We start from the raw sequence: 22,212 nt of genomic DNA on the forward strand, positions 1-22,212 counted from the left end.
ATACATTTGCTTCATAAGAAAGAAGCCAAATCTACCATTTTTTAAAAAGATAATCACTTCTCTATTTTTGGCTACAGTGAAATGGTTGAGCAGTAACACCCTTAAATTTCCTTGATGCCCTCTTGTTTAAGAAGCCTATAAATTCACCCTTCTAGAAGTAACTTCAGTTAAAATTGATTGAATAATGTTTTTATATTATACCTAAACACACACAAAAAAATTAACATTTATATATAGAATATAGGCTTTATTCTATCATATACGAAACCAACACAACAGCTAGAAAGTGAATGAATTTACCAACTTTCTAGCATTTTATCCTTTAGAGAATATCACTATCAGCAACCAATATTGACAATATTTAATACACAGAAATTACCTCTAAAGGCAGACTGTGAAGTACAAGAAATCTTCTAGACAATATGGAAAGGTAATATTTACGAAATTATAATGGATAGATTCATCTAAGAGTTAATCATATGGCATCAAATATATATAAAAGTATAGTTGATTTTAAATGTGCTATTTATTGCAATGAGAGTAAGTTTTCTTAGCTCTCCTTTTCATTCAAATCAATTATAAAAATTGCAAAATCTACCTCTTTCACAATACAATTATTAAAGACACAATAAAGCAATTTTTATCTTAAGAAATAAATAATTTAAATCATAAATTATATTACAGGAAAGAAACCTCTAGATTTAAACAATATACTCACCAAGAGTTATTATGTAGTTTTGGTTATATTTCAAGTGATGTTCAAAAATTACTTTATATTCAAAGAGACAATGCCAATACCAACATCTAAATTATACAATTAAAGGGTGAATACTGTACAAAATCGTGAACCAGTTGCCATACAAGATGCAACAGACAATGCAACAAGTCCCCTAGCCCCACAGAATTAATGATATAAAATTCAATTCCTAAAAATGTCTTCTTAAAAGTGAATTGAAAAAGGGTAAAGTTAAGATTGTAAGGATTTTGGAAAATGTGAAAATACTGGCAAATTATTTAAGCTTTGGCAGAATGCTAAGGTATATCATTTTTACCTGTGCTTTTGGTACTACTGTATAATATAATTCCACTTTCATTATTTGTTATCACAATACCATTTTGCTTAAAATGAGTACTTATGTTCAATTTAAAAGTTTTAGAGATATTTATTACAGCTTTGTTAATAATACTTAAAAATTAAAACACACCTAATGTCCAGTGACAGGGGTTTAAGAAGCTCTAAAGAAAGAGAGTGCAAGATGACCAACTAGGTGCAGACAAGTGGAACAGCTTCTGTGGAGGGACTATCTCAGTGCTTTTAACAGATCTTCGGAGGGAAGGCACCAAGAGTGGACACAGAAGCTGGGTTGAAGGCGGAGAAAGCTGGGAACCCTGCAACGGCTACGGCATACCAAGACTCATTTTTGAACCACAACAGCTCCCGAGAAATGGGTAAGTTGAACTGTCAAAGAGCAACCTGCTCTTGGCATAGGCCTCTGAAACTCCAACAGAAAGAGCCCCCTCGACCACCACGGACACTTGAGGTGGCAAGGAGAGCCTCTTCAAGAAGTGGTAAGGGCAGCAAGCCAGCTGATGTGGAGCCCAGAGGGTTTGGTGCGAGAGCATCTATAGTGGATAGAGCACAGCTAGAGATGGCCATACCTCTAGGCTCAACTTGCTCCTGTGAAAGACTTTAGCCCTAAGTTAACTGTCAAACCTGATCTTTGCAAGCTGGTCCTGCACAGCAGATGGGACTGGTCTGACCTGTGGACTCCTTAGTCTCCGGGCCTCTCCCCAGGACCCCAGCCTGGCCGTACCTGCTTTTAGGGCAGTCTCGGGTGGGGCCCACAGCATAGCTTCTGTGTGGGTGAAACACATCTAACAAGTAGAGAGCTCCAGTGAGAGGGCCCCTATGGCCACACACCAGTCCACAGGCTCTCTCTCCATACTTCAGCTTTCCCTTGGCTCACAGCAACTCACCACATCACTACCCTGGCACATTCTGCACAAGAGAGTTTTGCTTTACTTGCCCTGCCAGCTGGGAGTGCAGCTGGATCCTCAACACCTCTGCTGATGGACAGCTCTGCTGATCATAATTGCAGAGAGTCTCAGAGGGCCCAGAGCCAACAAGCCCTGCCCTGGCCAGTGCCCTGCCCTTGTGCTAACATGGTGTAGAGAACAGGGAACCCTCCCACACCCTGAGTGATCACTTTTGCTTGCAGGACACAGAGAAGGCACCCAGACCTGCCCTGCTGTGGCCAGCACTCTGGCCATAAACTACCACCTCCTCCAATGCAACCATAAACAGAGTTTCAGCAGGGGCTCCTTCCCTTATTCCCCAACCAATTGCATTGCCTCTGCCACTGTGGTGAAAGCTGGCAGGGAGGGAGACGCCCCTGCATCCAGTAGCACTCTGCTGCAGCTGCTGCATCTTGGCTTCCCCGGTGCAGGCCAAAACTCAAGAAGCCAAGAACAAAGTCAGGACCCAACACAAGTCCTCCTAGTCTAGGAGTTGGGAGCTGAGCACTGGCCCCCTTAAATCTCCCAGAAATGAAGCCAGTCAGCTGAATCCACCTTATATCACAGTCAAACCCCCAAGGTCATCAACAGGATAAAAGAAAAAATCATAAAAACATCCGAAGGTAAGCATCCTCAAAGACTGAAGGTAGATACGCTCACAAAGATGAGACAGAACCTTCACAAGAATGCTGAAAACCCAAAAAGCCAGAGTGCCTTCTTTCCTCCAAATACCACATTACCTTTCCAGCAAGGCATTGGAACTGGGCTAAGATAGTTGAAATAACAGAAATAGAGTTCAGAATATGCATAGGAGTGAAGATTATTGAGCTACGAAAGTTCACTGGAACTCAATGCAAGGACGCTAAAAATCATGATAAAACTATTCAGGATCTGACAGACAAAATAGCTACTATAGAAAAAAAAACTGCCTAGCCATATGCAGAAGATTGAAACTGGACCCCTTCCTTATACCACATACAAAAATTAAATCAAGATGGATTAGAGACTCAAATGTAAAACCCCAAACTATAAAAACCCTGAAAGACAACCTAGGCAATACCATTCAGGACACAGGCACAGGCAAAGATTTCATGACCATGATGCCAAAAGCAATCTCCATAAAACCAAAAATTAACAAATGGGACCTAATTAAACTAAACAGCTTCTGCAGAGCAAAAGAAAGTATCAACAGAGTAAATAGACAACCTACAGAATGGGAGCAAATTTTTGCAAACTATGCATCTAACAAAGGTCTAATATCTAGCATTTATAAGGAACTTAAACAAATTTACAACAGAAAACCAAGTAACTCCATTAAACAGTGGGCATAGGACATGAGCAGACACTTTTTAAAAGACTTACATGTGGCCCAGGGTCATGTGAAAAAAAGCTCAATATCACTGATCATTAGGAAAATGCAAACCAAAACCACAATGAGATCCCATCTCACACCAGACAGAATGGCGATTACTAAAAAGCCCAAAATAACAGATGCTGGTGAGATTGTGAAGAAAAAAGAATGCTTATACACTGTTGGTGGGATTGTAAATTAGTTCAGCCATTGTGGACAGTGTATTGATTTCACAAAGACCTAATGGCACTAATACAATTCAATCTGGCAATCCCATTACTGGTTGTATACCCAAAGTAATATAAATCATTCTATTAAAAGACACATGCATGCATATGTTCATAACAGCACTATTCACAAAAGCAAAAACATGGAATCATACTAAATGCCCATCAGTGTGAAACCTGACAAAGAAAATACGGTAAATGTATGCCACGGAATACTATGTAGCCATAAAGAGAAAAAGACTATGTATTTTGCAGGGACATGGTGGAAGCTGGAGGCTATTACCTTAGCAAACTAATGCAGGAACAGAAAACCAAATGCTGCATGTTCTCATTTATAAGTGGGAGCTAAGTGATGAGAACACATGGATACGTAAAGGAGAAGAACACACACTAGGGCCTTCGGGTGGAGGGTGCGAGGAGGAAGAGGATCAGGAAAAATAACTAATGGGTTATTTAATATCTGGGTGACAAAATAACCTGTACAACAAACCCCCATGACACAAGGTTACCTATATAACAAACCTACATATGTACCCCTGAACTTAAAAGTTAAAAAAAGAAACTCTAAAGACTTTAAAATTACATTGTAACATATAAGATGATACTGAAATCAGTTTTTATGTCATGAAAGAAGAAACATGCCATCAATTACTGCATGCGTATGATAATATCATTATTTATATATGTTATAAGGCCTGTGTATTTATACACAAAAAAAATTAACAGTGACTACATCTGGATGATGATATCATAGATCAATATTTTTTTATTCACTTGAGTATGTCCTAAACTTTGAGGAAGGAGCGTTAATTATTTGTGCCTTTCAAAATATGCCTTAAAATAACTTTATATCATAGTTTGTATAATGAATCCCATCAGATTTTCTGAGGGTTGTATGGAAGAAAACAGGATTCATTAATAGTAATTGCAGCAGTTTGTGGGGGAGATCCTGACTGGAATAATCTGACATGAGATTGTAAGGAGAGAAACTGAAGACAGTGAATACAGAAATGACTTTCAAAGAGTTTTCCACAAAGAATATCAGGAAATGCAACTGTACTGAAGCTCTTGGAAAAAGAATGACACACACACACACACACACACACACACACACACACATAAACATTAAACATGCAAAACAGGGAAGTGAAAAGTAAAAAGTAAAAGAATAAGACTAAAGAAAAAAGAAAAAAAAATTGTACCAATAAAACTACATATTAACACATTAAAAGTTGGAAAATTACAAAATTATTCAATCCAATAATCATCTTTTTAAATAAATATAATTATTCAAAATGTTTAAATCTAATTTAAAAAGTGAAAATACATATACAATTAGAAGTAACATAACAGCAAAAATGTAAGCAAGCATTCTATGTCATGCTATGGTAATATATTTGAAAATCTTATCCATTTAGATTATTTCCTGGGCCATTAAAAAATTAAACATTAACCTCAGGAAGAAATACATAGCCTGATAGCACAATTATGTTATTAAATAAAACAGTGGCCCATGAAAAAGAAAATAATAATTCAAACAATGAAAAAAAATCACCAAGGTGTTCTATCGAATTTTCATGAAAAAGTTATTTAAATACGTATTAATTCTTTAGGTAACAAGAATGGAAGAAAAGTTTCAAAATTCATTTTATAAAGCTGGCATAATCCTGATAAGAGCATCTCTCAAATATGGCACAAATTAAGAACACCGGAATACAGACTCACTTATGAATATGGATGTAAAATCTTAAATAAAATCCTTGCAAATCAAACTCAGCAGTAAATTAAAAGAACAATAAACCATAACCAAGCAGAGTTCATCTAATGAATTTAAAAATGGTTAAATATTAATATCATCTCAATAGGTCAAATGAGAAACTAAAATCATCTTCTCAGCATTTTCTATAAATGAACATCTATTCCTATATAAACTGCTTTTATAATCAGGGTATATTTTAAAAATCTTTAGCATGGTCACTAATATATATTTGAAATCAGCATTTAGATAACATTAAGCACTTCTTTCAAATAAAAGATAGTAAAAGCCAATTTCACAGATGTCATTTAGTAGTTTATATATATGCCACACAAAATATACACATAAAAAGTACTAAAATCCTACTATTTAAAAAATCAGCAACATGTATTTTTCTAAACGTTATCATATTTTACCTACAAAACACATACACAAATATTGTATAATGAAACACTACTGTTTTCACAGCCCAAAAATTTGGGTTGTAGTTTGCCACTTAATAGCTTTGTGTCTGTGAGAAAATCACTCAGCCTCTCTAGGCTGGTTTTCTATTTGATAAATTGCTAGTATTAGAAATAATTATTCTTATCTATTTTTGAGAAGGAATTTGCCCCATTTGAAAATTTTTGAGGCAAATGTATAAATCAAAAGGCATATTCGAATGGGTATTTTGTGGTGTTTAGATCCATACTGTATAATATACATGCCAATAAGTTAGCAATGAAAACTAGCTTTCTATGAACAAAAACAATATTCAAAAATTATAAAAATACCAACTAATATACAGAAGGAATCCACTTGTATACAACCTTTATATAAAAACTAAGTTACTAAAAAATAATTTTGTGTGCTTATGTGGTTGTCAATAAAATATAAAAATCAGAAATATTTCTAACTCTTTAAAAGTCATTTTTATTATCAATTGATAAAATCAGATATAAATGCCTTTTTATATTACAATAAACTAAATGTTGCAGATAATGAAATTGTTTTCTTTTTAAAAAATTCTAAACCTTGGGATTAGACTATAAAGTAACCATGGGAAAGGGATTTATAGAAAGTTTTTTTTTTTTTTTTACATTTTAAAAGGATTTGATCTCAACATTATTTTAATGTACTTAACCAATTACAAGATGTTTTCTGGGTTACAAAAGCCATTATTTTTAGAAATGAAAAGGAAACTATGTGTTTCCATAGATCCAACAACACAAATTTGAGAAAAGTGTATGTTAATAAGGTAAAGACTCTAAATTGAAAGTACAAAATGCCTTGAAATATTTGTAAAAATCATTTTAAGTTGTATGTGCAATTAGGCAGCACAAATCTTTTATTTTTCTCTTGAACTGGGAAGTTTCAATTGCATACCAAAAAATGATGCAAGGCAATAATAATGCACATCATTGCATTTAATTGAGTGCTTAACATGCATTCCTTGAAAATCTAGCTTAAAGGTTTTATAATGATCGAAATGCAGAAAAAATTAATATATCTAAATTTCATCATTTTCTCATCTCTTCTAGAATGTATGGTAGTTTCCAAATAATTTCTATAATTAAAAAATATCACTAACCTTATAAATATATATCCAATTTCTCATTAAAAATAACATTATATGGCCAGGAGTGGTAGCTCATACCTGTAATCCCAGCACTTTGAGGGGTTGAGGTGGGTGGATCATCTGAGGTCAGGAGTTCTAGACCAGCCTGGACAACATGGTGAAACCCTGTCTCTACCAAAAATATAAAAATTAGTCGGGTGTGGTGGCACACACCTATAATCCCAGCTTCTCAGGAGGCTGAGGTGGGAGAACCACTTAAACCCAGGCAGCAGAGATCGCAGTGAGCCCAGATTGTGCCACTGTACTCCAGCATGGGCATAGAGGGAGAGTCTGTTTCAAAAACCAATAAATACATAACATTTAGTTATGACATCAAATTGAGGAGGGCTGGCATCTTTATTTCAGAGATAATCAAAGAAATAAAAAGCTAATTATAGTTTAACTGAATTAATGTTCCCTTTTTGAAAATTTTATTAATGGTGATAATTTTATAGATATAGATAAATTTCAGTATGATTATTAAACTGAGGTAGTAACTATTTGTCAATAGTATATAATACTTTTAAAATTTTTATTGACTATGCTATACTTCCTGGGTGCTTATAGTAATCCCTGGGAAAGCTACAGACATTCTTTTAAATTATAGAAAATTATGTGAATGGCTACACTCTACAGTCTACATTACCAGGCTCTTTACAGGCTCACAGGGTGTAGGATTTTTCCCTGCATTTCCCTTCCTTCCCCTTCCCCTCTCCCTTCCCCTTTTCCTTCCTTCCTTCCTTCCTTCCTTCCTTCCTTCCTTCATTCCTTTCTTCCTTCCTTCCTTCCTTTCCTTCCTTCTACTTATTCCTTGATTCACGCACTTATTCAACAAGTATTTATTGTCTAATATGGGAAAGGCATTGGACAAATTACACAGGGACAAAACAAGAGTCACAATGCATCTCCTGTCCTTAAAAACCTTACAGTCTAAGAAGTAGACAATTAACCATTAATTTCAATAGAGTGTTATAAGTGCCAGCATAAGGGTAAACACAGATGCAGTTAGAGTTCAAAGCAGAAGGAACAATATTAAAAGATGGTTTCCCCAAGGATTTACTTCCTTCCACATTGAGATTTAAAACAAGAGAATTCAGCTAGACAATGATAGGATTGAGAGAATGAACAGAGTCAAACAGATATTATATTATGAGGGAACAGTATTTATAAAGAGCTAGAAGAATGAAAATATGTGGCACACTCTGCTGTCCTTAGGTTGTTTCAGGTGGTTAGAGTACAGAGTCAGAGGGAAATGGGAACAAGAAAGAGGCTGGAGACAGACACAGGGCAAATGTATAGAAACTTGTACTACCATCTATTTAAGATCAGGTTCTTCCTACCCATCGACGCCCTTTCCTCTTCCTCTACATTTGAGCCCAGTGTTTTTGGTTTAGTGAGTTGGTTTTTAAAAACATCTATTTATTATACTTTAAGTTATAGGGTACATGTGCAGAACATGCAGGTTTGTTACATAGGTATACACGTGCCATGGTGGTTTGCTGCATCCATCACCCTGTCATCTACATTAGGTACTTCTCCTAATGCTATCCCTATCCAATCCCCCCACCCCCTGCTAGCCCTCCCCTAGCCACTCACCCCTCAACAGGTCCCAGTGTATGATGTTTCCCTCTCTGTGTCCATGTGTTCTCATTGTTCAACACCCACTTATGAGTGAGAACATGAGGTGTTTGATTTTCTGTTCTTGTGTCAGTTTGCTGAAAATGATGGTTTCCAGCTTCATCCATGTCCCTGAAAATTTTATTTGTTTTTGTTTTTATTTAGTGTTTTCAGCCTTGTCTATTTCTGGATTCTTCTCTCTTGCCTATGCAGCCATGTAAGTCATTCTCTTATGAATTTAACTTAATTTTCTCTAAACTGCATGAACGAGAACAAAATTAAGACATTTAAAAATGAAAATAAAAATTAAAAAAAATTTTGAGACTCTCAAATCCTGAATCTTATTGAGGCAGTTTGCAGAAGGTAGAGTTTAATAATAATTAAAAAACAATGTCTGGGAGGGGTGGCTCATCCATGTAATCACATCACTTTGGAAGGCCAGGTGGGTGGATCACCTGAGGTCAGGAGTTTGAGACCAGCCTTGACAACATGGTGAAACTCGATCTCTAGTAAAAAATACAAAAATTAGCTGGTGTGGTGGCACAAACTGTATTCCCAGCTACTGGGGAGGCTGAGGCAGGAGAATCACTTGAACCTGGGATGCAGAGGTTGCTGTGAGCCAAGATCACGCCACTGCATTCTATCCCTGGTGACAGTGTGAGACTACCATCTCGAGAAATAATAAAAACAACAACAACAATGAAACTTTTTTAAGAAAAGATAAAAGCAATGTCAATTAGGAAAGTCTAATGAGCAGATAAAGTTGCGTCCAAAATATTAACCTGGGAATAAATATAAATAAACATTTATTGTGTAAATGAATAATAAATTGTCTTAATAAGGAAATTAGTAAATAAGATATGCATAAAATGATGGAAGATTGAATATATGCCAGGAGAAGATCACAAAATCCCTAAACTGCTCAGGGAGAAGTTAAAGATATTGATTATACTTAACATCTGTCAGGTGAAATATGCATTCCACACTTTATTAATAATTCATAACTTCAAACCTTGCAAATAAAAGCATAATAAGGAAGCTCAACATTAATCATTCTAAACTGAGTTTCATCTAAAAATATGGCTTCATAAAGCAAAAATTAGGAAAAATGAAAAAAGTAATCTATGTTCCTGAGATATTTAAATTATCCCTTCCAGCAATTGATACATGAGTCAGAAAATAAATAAGAAATATAAAAGATTTAAATAACATGATTAGCACAGATGGCTAAATCAATCTACTTAGAATTTGATTCCCCAAATCAGAGGAAACATTTTTGTCAAATGAAATATTTATGCAAATTTCCCATATATTAGAACATCAATTAAAACTTAATACATTTTAAACTATTCCTACCATAGAGACTAATTTTATAAACCTATCAGGATCACATTATCAATCAATTTTTTAAAATAACTTTAATATTAGATGAAGATGGAAGGGTTAATTGTCTCATCACTGTCTGGTTTTGCAAAGACACAGCTTGCCTTTTGGAAAGTTCCAAGAACATTGATTAAGGTTCAATTTGGCAAAACTACTCAAACAGAGATAGATCATGAGTATGTTTAGAAATCCCTATCATAAAGATTTGATTTCTTCCTCAATTAATCCATGAGTGGATATAGTTTTGACCAAAATTACAACAAAAATTTTTAAGGAAATTAACCAGATAATCCTGAAACCCATATGGAAGGGCAAGAGTCAAGAAAAGCCTAGAACTCATAAGGAAATATAAGATCAGAGGATTCATCATCACAGATAATTAACACCCATTATGGAATTTCATTCATTTATTTATTTATTTATTTTTTATTTATTTATTTTTTTTGAGTCGGAGTTTCGCTCTTCTTACCCAGGCTGGAGTGCAATGGCGCAATCTCGGCTCACCGCAACCTCCGCCTCCTGGGTTCAGGCAATTCTCCTGCCTCAGCCTCCTGAGTAGCTGGGATTACAGGCACGCGCCACCATGCCCAGCTAATTTTTTGTATTTTTAGTAGAGACGGGGTTTCACCATGTTGACCAGGATGGTCTCAATCTCTTGACCTCGTGATCCACCCGCCTCGGCCTCCCAAAATGCTGGGATTACAGGCGTGAGCCACCGTGCCCGGCCCCATTATGGAATTTTAATGATGCAGAAGTGGAGCATTCGGATGATGATAGTCAAATAGATCAAAGCAAAAAGTGAATGGAAAAAGATGCACCAACATAGAGACCTAGTACGTGACAGAGACAGCATTAATTATAAATATATAATGAAAGTCCATCAGTGAATTATTGTAATAATTTGTTTTCTATACCATAAAAAAATGCAACTGGAACCTCACTTCACATTATGCCCATACATTAATTTCATATTAATTATGCATTACATCTGGCAAGTGAAATATGCATTCTAAAAATTATAGAAATAGCTTTTTCCTTCCAAATTTGTAAAGAGAAGGCAGAATGAGAAAAATAACCCTCCATTTTGAACATTCTAAATATAGTTTCATCTAAAACTATCACATAAATATGAAAAGCAGAATTCTGAAACATTGAGAATGAAATATTAGAAAATATTTATATAATCTCAGGGGTGAGAAAATTTATTAATCAAGCTCAGAAAAGGAAAAAGCACAAAGGAATGTATTTATATCTCATACTACATTAAACTGAAATGTCTCTTCATCAGAAGTTACCATAAAGAAAGGAAAAAAGATTGGATAAATTTTTAACATTTGTAACCAGAAAATATTTAGCATCCATCAGTGAGATGACACTATATAGGAGGAACATCATGAACAGGTTTTCACAGAAAAGGAAATACAAGTCACCCCCCAAAAGTCATTAAAATGTGCTCAGTTTCATTAATAACTAATAACAAACCATAATGAGATACAATTTTAAAAGTCTTATAATAGAGAATAATGTCTTTAGGTAGGAATGCAAATTGGCATAAAATTCATATATTATTTCCTTTTATTATACTATTATTTATTTTATCTATTTTCTTTTACAACAGTGAATGAGATATGGCAGAAAAAGAAAGCTTCGTCTACAGGAAGGATGAGTTATAATGAAAGGTCAGGTATTTCCAAGCAGGAGCATACTGCTGATTTCAGAGATGAAGGGAACCAACAGCTAGGGAATGCAGGCAGCCTCTAACAACTGAGTATGATCTCAGGCTGACAGGTGCCAAGGAAACAAAGGCTTCAGTTCTCAAATCATAAGAATTAAATCATATCAAAACTGAACACCTCAGTTAGAATGGGTACTATCAAAATGACAAAAAATAATAAATGCTGTTGAAGAGGCAGAGAAAGGAACTCTTAAACACTGTTGGTGGGACTATAAATGAATACAGACACTATGGAGTGGAAATCACAGCATTATGGAGATTCCTCAAAAAAAAAAAACACTAAAAAAAGAATTACATATGATCCAACAATCCCACTGCTGATTATATATCCAAAGGAAAAGGAATCAGTATTTCAAAAAGATACCTGTACCTTCATATTTATTGCAGTGCTATTCACAAAACCTAAGATATGAAATCAACCTGTATCCATCAATGGATGAGTAGATAAGAAAATGTGAAACTTGATGGAATACTATTCAGCAATAAAAAGGAATGAATTCCTGTTATTTGCAGCAACATGGAGGAAACAGGATGGTATTACATCAAGTGAAATAAGCCTAGCACAAAGATGAATACCATATGTTCTCATTCATAAATGGAAGCTAAACAGGTTGCTCTCACAGAAGCAGACAGTAGAGTAGTGATAACTAGAGACTAGAAAGGGTAAGGGTTGGGGACAGAGAGAGACCTTGGATAGGAGATAAAAAATTACAGCTTACTAAGGGAAGTAAGTTTTAGTGTTCTTTAGCACTGCAGAGTGACTACAGTTAACAAAAATTCATTCTATATTTTCAACGAGGATTTTCAAAACCCTCTAAAGAGGAAGCCTTTGAAGGTTACCAACACAAAGAAATGCTGAATGTTACCCTAATTTGATCATTACACATTGTATACAGGTATCAAAATATCATATTAGACCCCCTATAAAAATGTACAATTATTATGGGTAAATTAAAACAAAAACTGAAGAAGCCTAAAAACAGTGTTATAATGGCCTCTCCAGACAGAACTGCCAGGCTATTAACACCCTGATTTTAGTCTTGCCAGACCTGGGACAGAGTAGCCACATGAGCCATGCTGTGCCCAGATTTCTGACTTAGGGAAAGGTTGAGATAATAAATGGGTGCTCTCTCAAGCTGTTAAATTTGTGGTAATTTGTTAGGCAGCAATAGAAAACTAATATAGGCAAATTGGCTAAATAGAGAAAATTGGCCAATTGCTATTTAATTATCGACAATGAGAAAGCTTTATTATTTATAACTCAAAACTAAAATCAGTATTTATTTTTAAATATAAAAAACTCACCTTTTTTGATAGAGAATTTAATTCATTTGTTGATGACTTTGTTTCCCTTATTACTTCAGTCACTTCCTCTTCCTTCTTCTCAACATCAATATTAACACTTATCACTGATGAAGAGTAATGACCAAATAGTTCATTAAGTCGATCTATCTCTCTCCTAGGGGGGAAAAAAAACAACACAGTTTATTTTAATTACATTAAAAGAAAAATTATATTTTAAATTATACTTAGGCCAGGCTTGGTGGTTCATGCCTTCAATCCCAGCATTTTGGGAGGCCAAGGTGGCAGATTGCTTGAGTCCAGGAGTTCAAGACCAGCCTGGGCAACATGGAGAGACAAAGTCTTTTCAAAAATAAAAAATTAACAGGCCATGGTGGCACATGCCTGTAGTCCCATCTACTCAGGAGCCTTAGGTGGGAGGATTCATTGAGTCCAGGAGGTTGAGGCTGTAGTGAACTGTGATGGATCCACTGTACTCCAGCCTGGGTGACAGAGTGAGACCCTGTCTCAAAAAAATTAAATAAATAAGTAAATAAATTATACTTAAATTAGCTTTGACTTAACAGTATGAATAAATGGAAATCCATCCCAAAGTAACTTGACAATTCCTAAAAAACTACTCCTTAGATATAAAGTAAATAGTAGGAAAAAAAGTCATCAATAGTACTGTTTCCAAGGGAAAACATAATTGAGAGAAAAATCGATTATAAGTGCTTTCAAATAAACTGTCTTTGAATTTGATTACAGGTAAGATATTTAAGTACTTTTAATTCAGAAGTTAGGTAATACAGGAATGGAAAGGTAAAAAAGAAAAAAATGAAAAAAGAAGAGAAAAGGAGGCAGAAGTGAAAAGACCAAGCAGTTATAGCTTTCACAGCCTTAGAGATAAAGGAAATTGTAGCTTAGGAAAACATGGGGCTTTTTAAAAAGCAGTAATAAGGAGTTATTAGTTCCTATATGACCCTCCACAGTCCCTTATCTAATCTAGTAGATAGAAATCATATTCCAAATATAAAATTATCTTTACATACGGTTATGGTTGTTTAATGTAGCAAAAAATCACAGTGAGAAAATGATAAAATTACCATTTTCATAAAACATCAGCAAATAATACAGATAATTGGAACTTTTTAAAGACACCTTAAACAAAATAGTAGACTAGGAGAATTATTTGAAACCCACATAAGAGATTTCCATGTAAGAAACTCATATAAGTCAACATGTAATAGAAAAATTATTCAATAGACAAAAGTGCAAAGAATATGAACAGGAAATTCACGAGAACATGAGTGCCAATCACCAATAAATATATGCTGTGCTTAATAAATTGGTCCCGATTCTTATGCACCAACCCTGATTCCAGCAGTATAGTCAAATGAAACTGAAATCTACAATCTCACTATAGAAATGAAAATTAAAAGAACAAATAAATAGGCAAAAACAAGATTCTTTACACTTCCATGTCTGCAGAGTATAGGATTACCTGGCAGAATCCTAGAAGGCAGTTAGGCAATAAGAGTTAGGTAGACTCAGCATTCAAAATGTATAAGTTTGGTTAAGCTTCCTTTGCCTTTAGTTCAGAGAATACACTATAGACTTTTGCCTGAGTGGCAGAGAATTGCCCACTGTCATGCAATTTGGGAGTTATTATTTTAGTGGTTCATTTATTACCATTTCTTGATGAAGTTGATGCCACTAATTCCTCAGCCTTTTGAGAATTTTCCAGAGAAGGAGTTTATACTATGCTTGTGTCTACTGCTAATATAAATTTTATCATTGTTACATTAGATAAATCAGAATAAATTTAGAATAAAATGGGAAGAATCGCTCTACCTTTTGTTAAAAATTACTATGCAAACTCTGCAATCAAGAAAGTGTGATTTTGGCAGAGGGATAGATAAACAGATCAATAGAATGGTCATAGAGGACCCAGAATAGAGCTACACAAAAATGTCAAACTGATTTTTGACAAAGTTACAAAATCAATTTTATGAAAGCAATGTAACATATGGTGATGAAACAATTACATATTCATAGGCAAAAAAGTGAAGCTCAAGCTAAATCTCACATTTTACACACAATGTAACTAAAAATGGTTTATATAACTAAATATAAATTGTAACCCTATAATATTTTTAGCAAAAATATTTGTCGTGATAGGATTAGGGAAAGATTTTTTGTGTATGACACCAAGCACATGATGAATAAAAGAAAAAAAGTGATACATAGAATTTTAGAAAAATTAAGAACTTCTGCATTATAAAACACCCTCAAAGACAAAAAGACAAGATTTTACTAAAACATAGAATATATTTGCATATTACATATCTGATTAAAAACCTTGTATTTTCAAAATTAAAGAATTTTCTACACACAACTATAAGAAAACAAACATTACAATGGGAAAATGGCAAAATACTTGACCAGACATGGTATGAAAGAGAGAATGCAATAACAATTAAGCACATAAAAAGATGTACATCACAATTTGTCACTAGGGAAATGCAAATTAAAACCATAATGAGATAACACTACAAACCTACTAGTCCAGGCAGAAATTATTATTTTTTTAAATAGCATTCTCTTGTAGAGAAACTGGATCTCTCATAGATTGCTGGCATTCAGATAAAGTGGTACAGTCATTCTGGAAGACCAGTTTGGCAGTTTTTTATCAAATTAAATTTACACTTAACATACATCCCAGAAATCACACTCTTTGATATTTATCCCAGAAAATGAAAAAATTATGTTCACAGAAAGATGTCTACATGAATATCCATGGCAACTTCATTCACCGTAGCAAATAACTGGAAACCAACTAAATGTTCCTCAAAGGGCAGATGTTTTGAAAAGCTCTGGTACATCCATACAATGGAGTCCCATTCAGTAACAAAAAAGGAATGAACTCTTAATACCTTCAAAGACACAGATTGATCTCAAGTTCATTATGCTTAAAGAAAACCTCAAATCAAAAGTTAAATGTTATAGGATTTCATTTACATAGCACTCTTTAAATAGTAAGACAGGATGGAGAAAATAACAGGGGTTGTCAGGAAACAGAGAATGGACACTAGGTGTTAACAAAAGGGGTAGCATGAGGAATGAAACTAGTCTGTATTCTGATTGTGGTGATAGTTACCAAATCTATATGAGACAAAATGGCATAGAACAATAAACACACAAACACATACATGAAAGCATGTTAAAAAATCATGAAATAATTAGGCTTGTCTCAATTTCCTGGTTTTAATACTGACAACAAGAACAGTATATACAATACAAAACATTCCCATTGGAAGAAGTTGGGGAAGGGTACACAGGACTCTAAGTCTAAACTCCTATAAGTCTATAATTATTTATGAATAAATATTGAAAAAGCAAAATATTAGATGTCACAGACCTGCATACTTATCAAGACTGATATAACACACAGAAAATATGAATACAATATATTTGTTAAAGCAATCAATCTGTAATTAAACAGTTCCCCTTCCCTAAACACATGCACAAATCCAGGCACAGGTCACATATATATTACTTCAGAAAAAATATCAAGAAAGACACTTAGCTAAGCAATTATAAGCATTATAACAAAATATGAAATGAGAAAATTACATGACATTAGCTTTTATGATTATAAATAAAATTATCCTAAACAAAGATCAGCAAATTGAATCACAGATTTATCCAAAAGAAAATACAGTATGAACAAGTGGATTTATTCTAAAACTACCATGTTTCTCTAACATTTGAAAATTAATTTAATTTGCCACATTAACAAAATAAAAAAAGTACAATCATCTTAATAAATGTAACAGATAATAACATTTAAAACTCATTTATGAATTCTATTCAGGCCGACTAGGAATAAAAGGAAAATTTAATTAATATAGTAAATAGTATATGCAGAAAACCTACTTCTATCATAATAATTAATGGTGAAATATTGAACTGCTTCCCATTTGAGACAGAAAAAGATTTTCATCATTAGCCCTTTTATTCAACAATTAATAAAGTATTTAGCTAGGAATAGGAGACAAGAAAAAGAAGTAAAATATATAAAAGCAATGGCAACAAAAGCCAAAATAGACAAATAAGATCTAATTAAACTAAAGAGCTTCTACACAGCAAAATAAACTATCATCAGCCTGAACAGGCAACCTACAGAATGGGAGAACATTTTTGCAATCTATCCATCTGACAAAGGGTTAATATCCAAAATCTACAAAGAACTTAAACAAATTTACAAGAAAAAAACAATCTGAATCTGTCAAAATTGGGCAAAGGATATAAACAGACACTTCTCAAAAGAAGATATTTATGTAGCCAAAAAACATATGAAAAATAGCTCATCATTACTCGTCATTAGACAAATGCAAATCAAAACTGCAATGAGATACCATCTCATGCTAGTTAGAATGGTGATCATTAAAAAGTCAGGCAACAACAGATGCTAGAGAGAACGTGAAGAAATAGGAACGCTTTTACACTGTTGGTAGGAGTGTAAATTAGTTCAACCATTGTGGAAGACAGTATGGGGATTCCTCAAGGATCCCGAACTAGAAATACCATTTGACCCAGAAATCCCATTACTGGGCATATACCCAAAGGATTTTTATAATCATATGCATGCCCATGTTTATAACTATGCTATTCACAACAGCCAATATATGGAATCAACCTAGGCGTCCAGATGACTGAATAAATAAAATGTGGGATGTATACACACAATGTAATACTATTCATCCATTAAAAAAATAATGAAATATTGTCATTCACAGCAACATGGATGGAACTGGAGAATATTATGTTAGTGAAATAAGACAGTAACAGAAAGTTAAATGTTGACTGTTCTCACGCATGTATGGAAGCTAAAAATTAGTTGATCTCAAAGAAGTAAAAAGTAAAACAGAGGATATTGAAGGTTGCAAAGTGTAGGGGAATGGGGGGATAGAAAGAGATTTTTCAAAGGAAACGTAATTACAGTTAGATAGAAGGAATAAGTTCTAGTGTTCTGTACCAATGCAGAATGGCTATAGTTAACAATAATATATACCTTCAAATAGTTAGAAGGATTTGGAATGTTCCCAATATGAGAAACAATAAATGTTTGTGATAATAGATATGCCAATTACCCTGATCTAATCACTGTATATATTATGAGTATTAAAACATCACTATGTACCCCATGTATACATTTTCTATATGTTAATCTTTAAAGTTTATAAAGAAATAAACTATTAAGCCATAGAAAAACAAGGAGAAAATGTAATGCATTTTACTAAGTGAAAGAAGCCAATCTGAAAAAGCTAAATCCTGTATGATGTCAACTATATCACATTCTTAAAAAGGCATAACTGTGAAGACAATGAAAAGGTCAGGAATCACCAGGAATTAGGTAGGAGAAGCAAGGAATAAGTAGAGCAAAAAGGATTTTAGTGCAGTGAAACTATTAGAAAATATTATAGTTGTGTATTCATGTCGTTATACATTTGGCAAACCCATAGAATGTACAACATCATGATTGATCTCTATTGTAAACTATGGTCTTTGGGTGATAATGATGTGTCAATGTAGGTTCGTTGTTGTAACAAGTGCACCACTTGGATGTGGGATGTGTGGTATGGGATGCAAACAGTATGGGGAGTGGGGAGTAGAGATATAAGGGAGCTTTCTAAACTTTCCACCCAATTTTACTGTGAGCTCAAAACTGCCCTAAAACATAAAGTCTATTTTTTTAACAAACAAACAAAAAAAAGAATTAAAAAAATATGAAAGAAGTTTAAAAGAAGATAGTTTTAATGGTAAATTAATGTATTAGTCTGCATCTTTTGAGAAGCAGACATCAAGAAAGCATTACAATTTCAAAGATATTTTTAGGGTAAATGCTTGTGAAAAAAGAAATTGGGAAGAGCAGCAGTCAGGGAACACTGCCAGTCTTCAGTTTAAGTCTGCCCCAGAGTAAATGAGAGAGGAAGGAAAGCTTGAAGTATTCTAGATTGCTATGCAGTTCATGGACTATGTGAAGAAGCCACTGGGAATCCTCAAAGTTGGCCACAGAGAATCTTATTTTTCCCAGAAGTATGCCTGCCTTAGTATACCTGAGGCATCAGCTAGGAAGAGTGCATTGTATTTCCATGGCAAAAAAAGCAGTGATGGATTTTGAAGTATAGCATCAGGAGGTTGCATTGGTTATCTGTTGCTGCATAAAATGTGTAACAAAACTTAGCTGCTAAATTGATTAATATTTATTTTCTCACAAGTTCTGTGACACCCTAAGTTCTCCAGCTCTGGGTCTTTTATCATGCTGCAATATCTTGAAGGCTTGACTGGGAAGAACCTGTTTTCTAACACACTCCAAATACTTCTGCTCTCACATTGCTGGTTGTTAACAGGCTGATTCTCAAGGGTGGTTGGATAAAGGCTTATGTTTTATCCCTACTCTGTAGACCTCTACATAGAGCATCTCAACATATGGCAGCTTGATTCATCAGAGCAAGTAAGCAAGATGGCAAGAAAGAGAATGCTAGCAAGACAAAAGTCACAAATTTTGCAAGCTGACCATAAAATTAAGTTCTATTACTTTTGCTTTATTCTGTTTATTAGAAGCAACTGAGTATAGTGCAAATTCAAGAGGAGGGGATTTTACAAAAGTGTTATTGTTCCCCAGTATAATGCCTAGATGACATAGCTAAATTTTGACCTTTCCCTAACTCTGCTTATCTTTTAAGAAACAGGATGCCTAGATGAAAAGTTCCCTTTGTAATTGGGCCAGCTGAGACTAGTTAGAACCAAGATGGTCAACTGTACTGAACAACTTCAAAAAGACCTCAAGCTTTATTGTAATGTCATTTTCATCTTAAATAACCCTATCACCAGCACCATGACAGTTCACATACCTCATGAAACAACTGGAAGACACCATAAAAGGACAAAAAGGAAGGCAGCACTTGAGTTCTGGGAAGTTTACTTCCCATTTCCAGAAAAGACATAAACATTCCTCCTTTTGATTTTAATGTTCAACCTCTTCATTAGAGAAATCCTGTATTTTACTCCCTTCATCCCTCACTAGTAGAGAAGTTGATTTGTGAGACTTGCTCCCACTTATCAATTCCATGTTCTGCACTGCTTGACACTTACTTTTGGTTTCATGTATTGGCTTCATGGCACCAAACAGGGAAGGACCCCATCTGCTGAAGATTAGCTTTCTCTGTAACAAAACTGGTGACATAGCATCTGAATTAGATAGTCCACTTCCTTATTTGAGAAGCTTTTTTACATGCTCGGGGACCCAGTAACTAGCATGTAAGGGGTTACAACAGCATCTGCTAGCAAAGGGTACACATTAGTCCTGACTCTGGGTACCAGGGATCAGCTTTGGAAAAGGTAATGTATTGTTGTGAGGTCATAAGCAGGCAGGCAAAGGGTTATATAGCTATACTGGAAAGAAACCCCAGAGCTAAGTATGATGGGGGCATTCACCCCAAATCAGGGTTGTGCACAGGGATGACTGGCAATAGGTCATGGTCCTGTGCTCAGTAGAGGTCCCTGCTGGAGTCCTTGAAAGGGCAAAGGAGAGATCAGTAGTTTTATTCTGAGTAGAGACTCTCTTAAGAGTCTTTGCAAATGTGATAGGGGAACCTAAGGGCTGACACTTTAGACTGTAGGATCAAGAAATGACCTGCCAGTAAGTCTTTTGTGTGTGAGTGTTCTTCTCTGTTTCTATTTACTCCTCATAGTGATTTTTCTCTTACGTCTGTGAAAACCTCTTTCATGACAATTTTCTTGCACCAGAGGAGCTTAAATTTGCCCTCTTCCAAGAAATACTTCCTCCCCTCTCCCTCCTCCTTCTTCTCCTCCTTATTGAAGCCCCAAGGACAAAGTGGCCTTGGCTTCTCCCCTATGAGGAGGATGATATAGAGTCTGGAAAGTTAAGGGGTCATTTTTGGGGGACTGGAGAAAATCTCCATTAGGAGGTTAAGACACCTAGGGGTGTACTTACCCAAGCACAACAGCTCTTCCTGTTGTTCTTGTGTAAGTCAGTCAAGTTAACAACAACAAAAAGACATTAAAACCATCTACAACTAGGCCAAGTGGTTGTACCAATTTAACCAAAAGGGCACAGACCCTCAGGGAATATGAAAATTATAAAACAGACCAGCCCTAAACTCACCCAGTTTTTACCCTTCCTAGGCCCTTTAGCTGCCATCCAACTTCTCTTGTTCTTCACTCTTAAACTGTCTGGTCTCTTTTATGTATAAGCAAATCGAGGTAATACAGGGATATAAACAGGTAGGCTTATACCCAGGAGATAACCATACTTACCTAAGACTAGCTAGTGGAAAATTTCACTCCTCTAACAGGCCTCATGTTTTCAAAGGTGTTCAAGCCAGAGTGACACCATTTTGACTGAGGGCTAGGAAAATGAGGCTGGGTCTTGCTAGGCTGCATTCTCAGAAAGTTAGGCATTCCTAGCCTCTAGATGTTTACAATTAAGAAAACAAACTAATAATGTTTACTACTAAACAGACCAAGATCTGGGAGTGTCCAGATATCCGATATCTGGCAAACAAAGGCATTCCTAATTTTGCTTTAATAATAATAATATCAATTCTTGCAAAATATAGTAATTAAGCAAATTAATCCTTTATCACAAACCCTCGTAGGGTTTGCACATCTCCCCACATATACAAGCATTGTACCTAGGGTGGACACGTTCCTCCTCTTACTTTCAGAAACATCCTACTCTGTCTATGGAGTAGCTGTCCTTTCACCACTTTACCTCTCTTAATAAACTTTCTTTTGCTTTGCACTGCAGACTCACCCTGAATTCTTTCTTGCATGAGATCCAAGAACCCTCTCTTGGGGTCTGGATCAGGACCCCTTTCCTGTAACAATATCAATGCCCAACTTCAGATTAAGGAAGTTGTAGAAGACAGACGTTCACCCCTCAGCACCTTTCAAGAATTGGGAATGAATACTATACAGAAAAGGGGAATTTGTTACCCAGCTACGTGACAGCTGAATTTCTTCCCTGCCCTAACTCTGCCTATCTTTAAGAAACAGAACACCTGTGATAAAAAAAAAAAAATTCCCTCTGTAACCAGACCAGCCGAGACAGGTTTAAACCAAGATAGCTGACCAAATGAGGACTTCAAGACGAACTCAGTCTTCATTATAATCTCATTTCCATTTTAAATGACACTCCCAGCAGCACCATGACCATTG

General features: G+C 35.0%; 1 protein-coding gene across 1 annotated transcript in view; it reads right to left on the bottom strand.

The window, feature by feature from the left end:
* Positions 1 to 22,212, bottom strand: part of CCDC178 (coiled-coil domain containing 178) — a 477,354-nt gene that overhangs the window by 325,056 nt on the left and 130,086 nt on the right. The window contains exon 11 of the mRNA XM_017507137.2: positions 12,988 to 13,141. Within this exon, the coding sequence (XP_017362626.1) occupies positions 12,988 to 13,141 (154 nt within the window). The remainder of the gene's footprint in view (positions 1 to 12,987; positions 13,142 to 22,212) is intronic.

This window comes from Cebus imitator, unplaced genomic scaffold (genome assembly GCF_001604975.1).
Source record: "Cebus imitator isolate Cc_AM_T3 unplaced genomic scaffold, Cebus_imitator-1.0 Scaffold369, whole genome shotgun sequence".
Classification (NCBI taxonomy): domain Eukaryota; kingdom Metazoa; phylum Chordata; class Mammalia; order Primates; family Cebidae; genus Cebus; species Cebus imitator.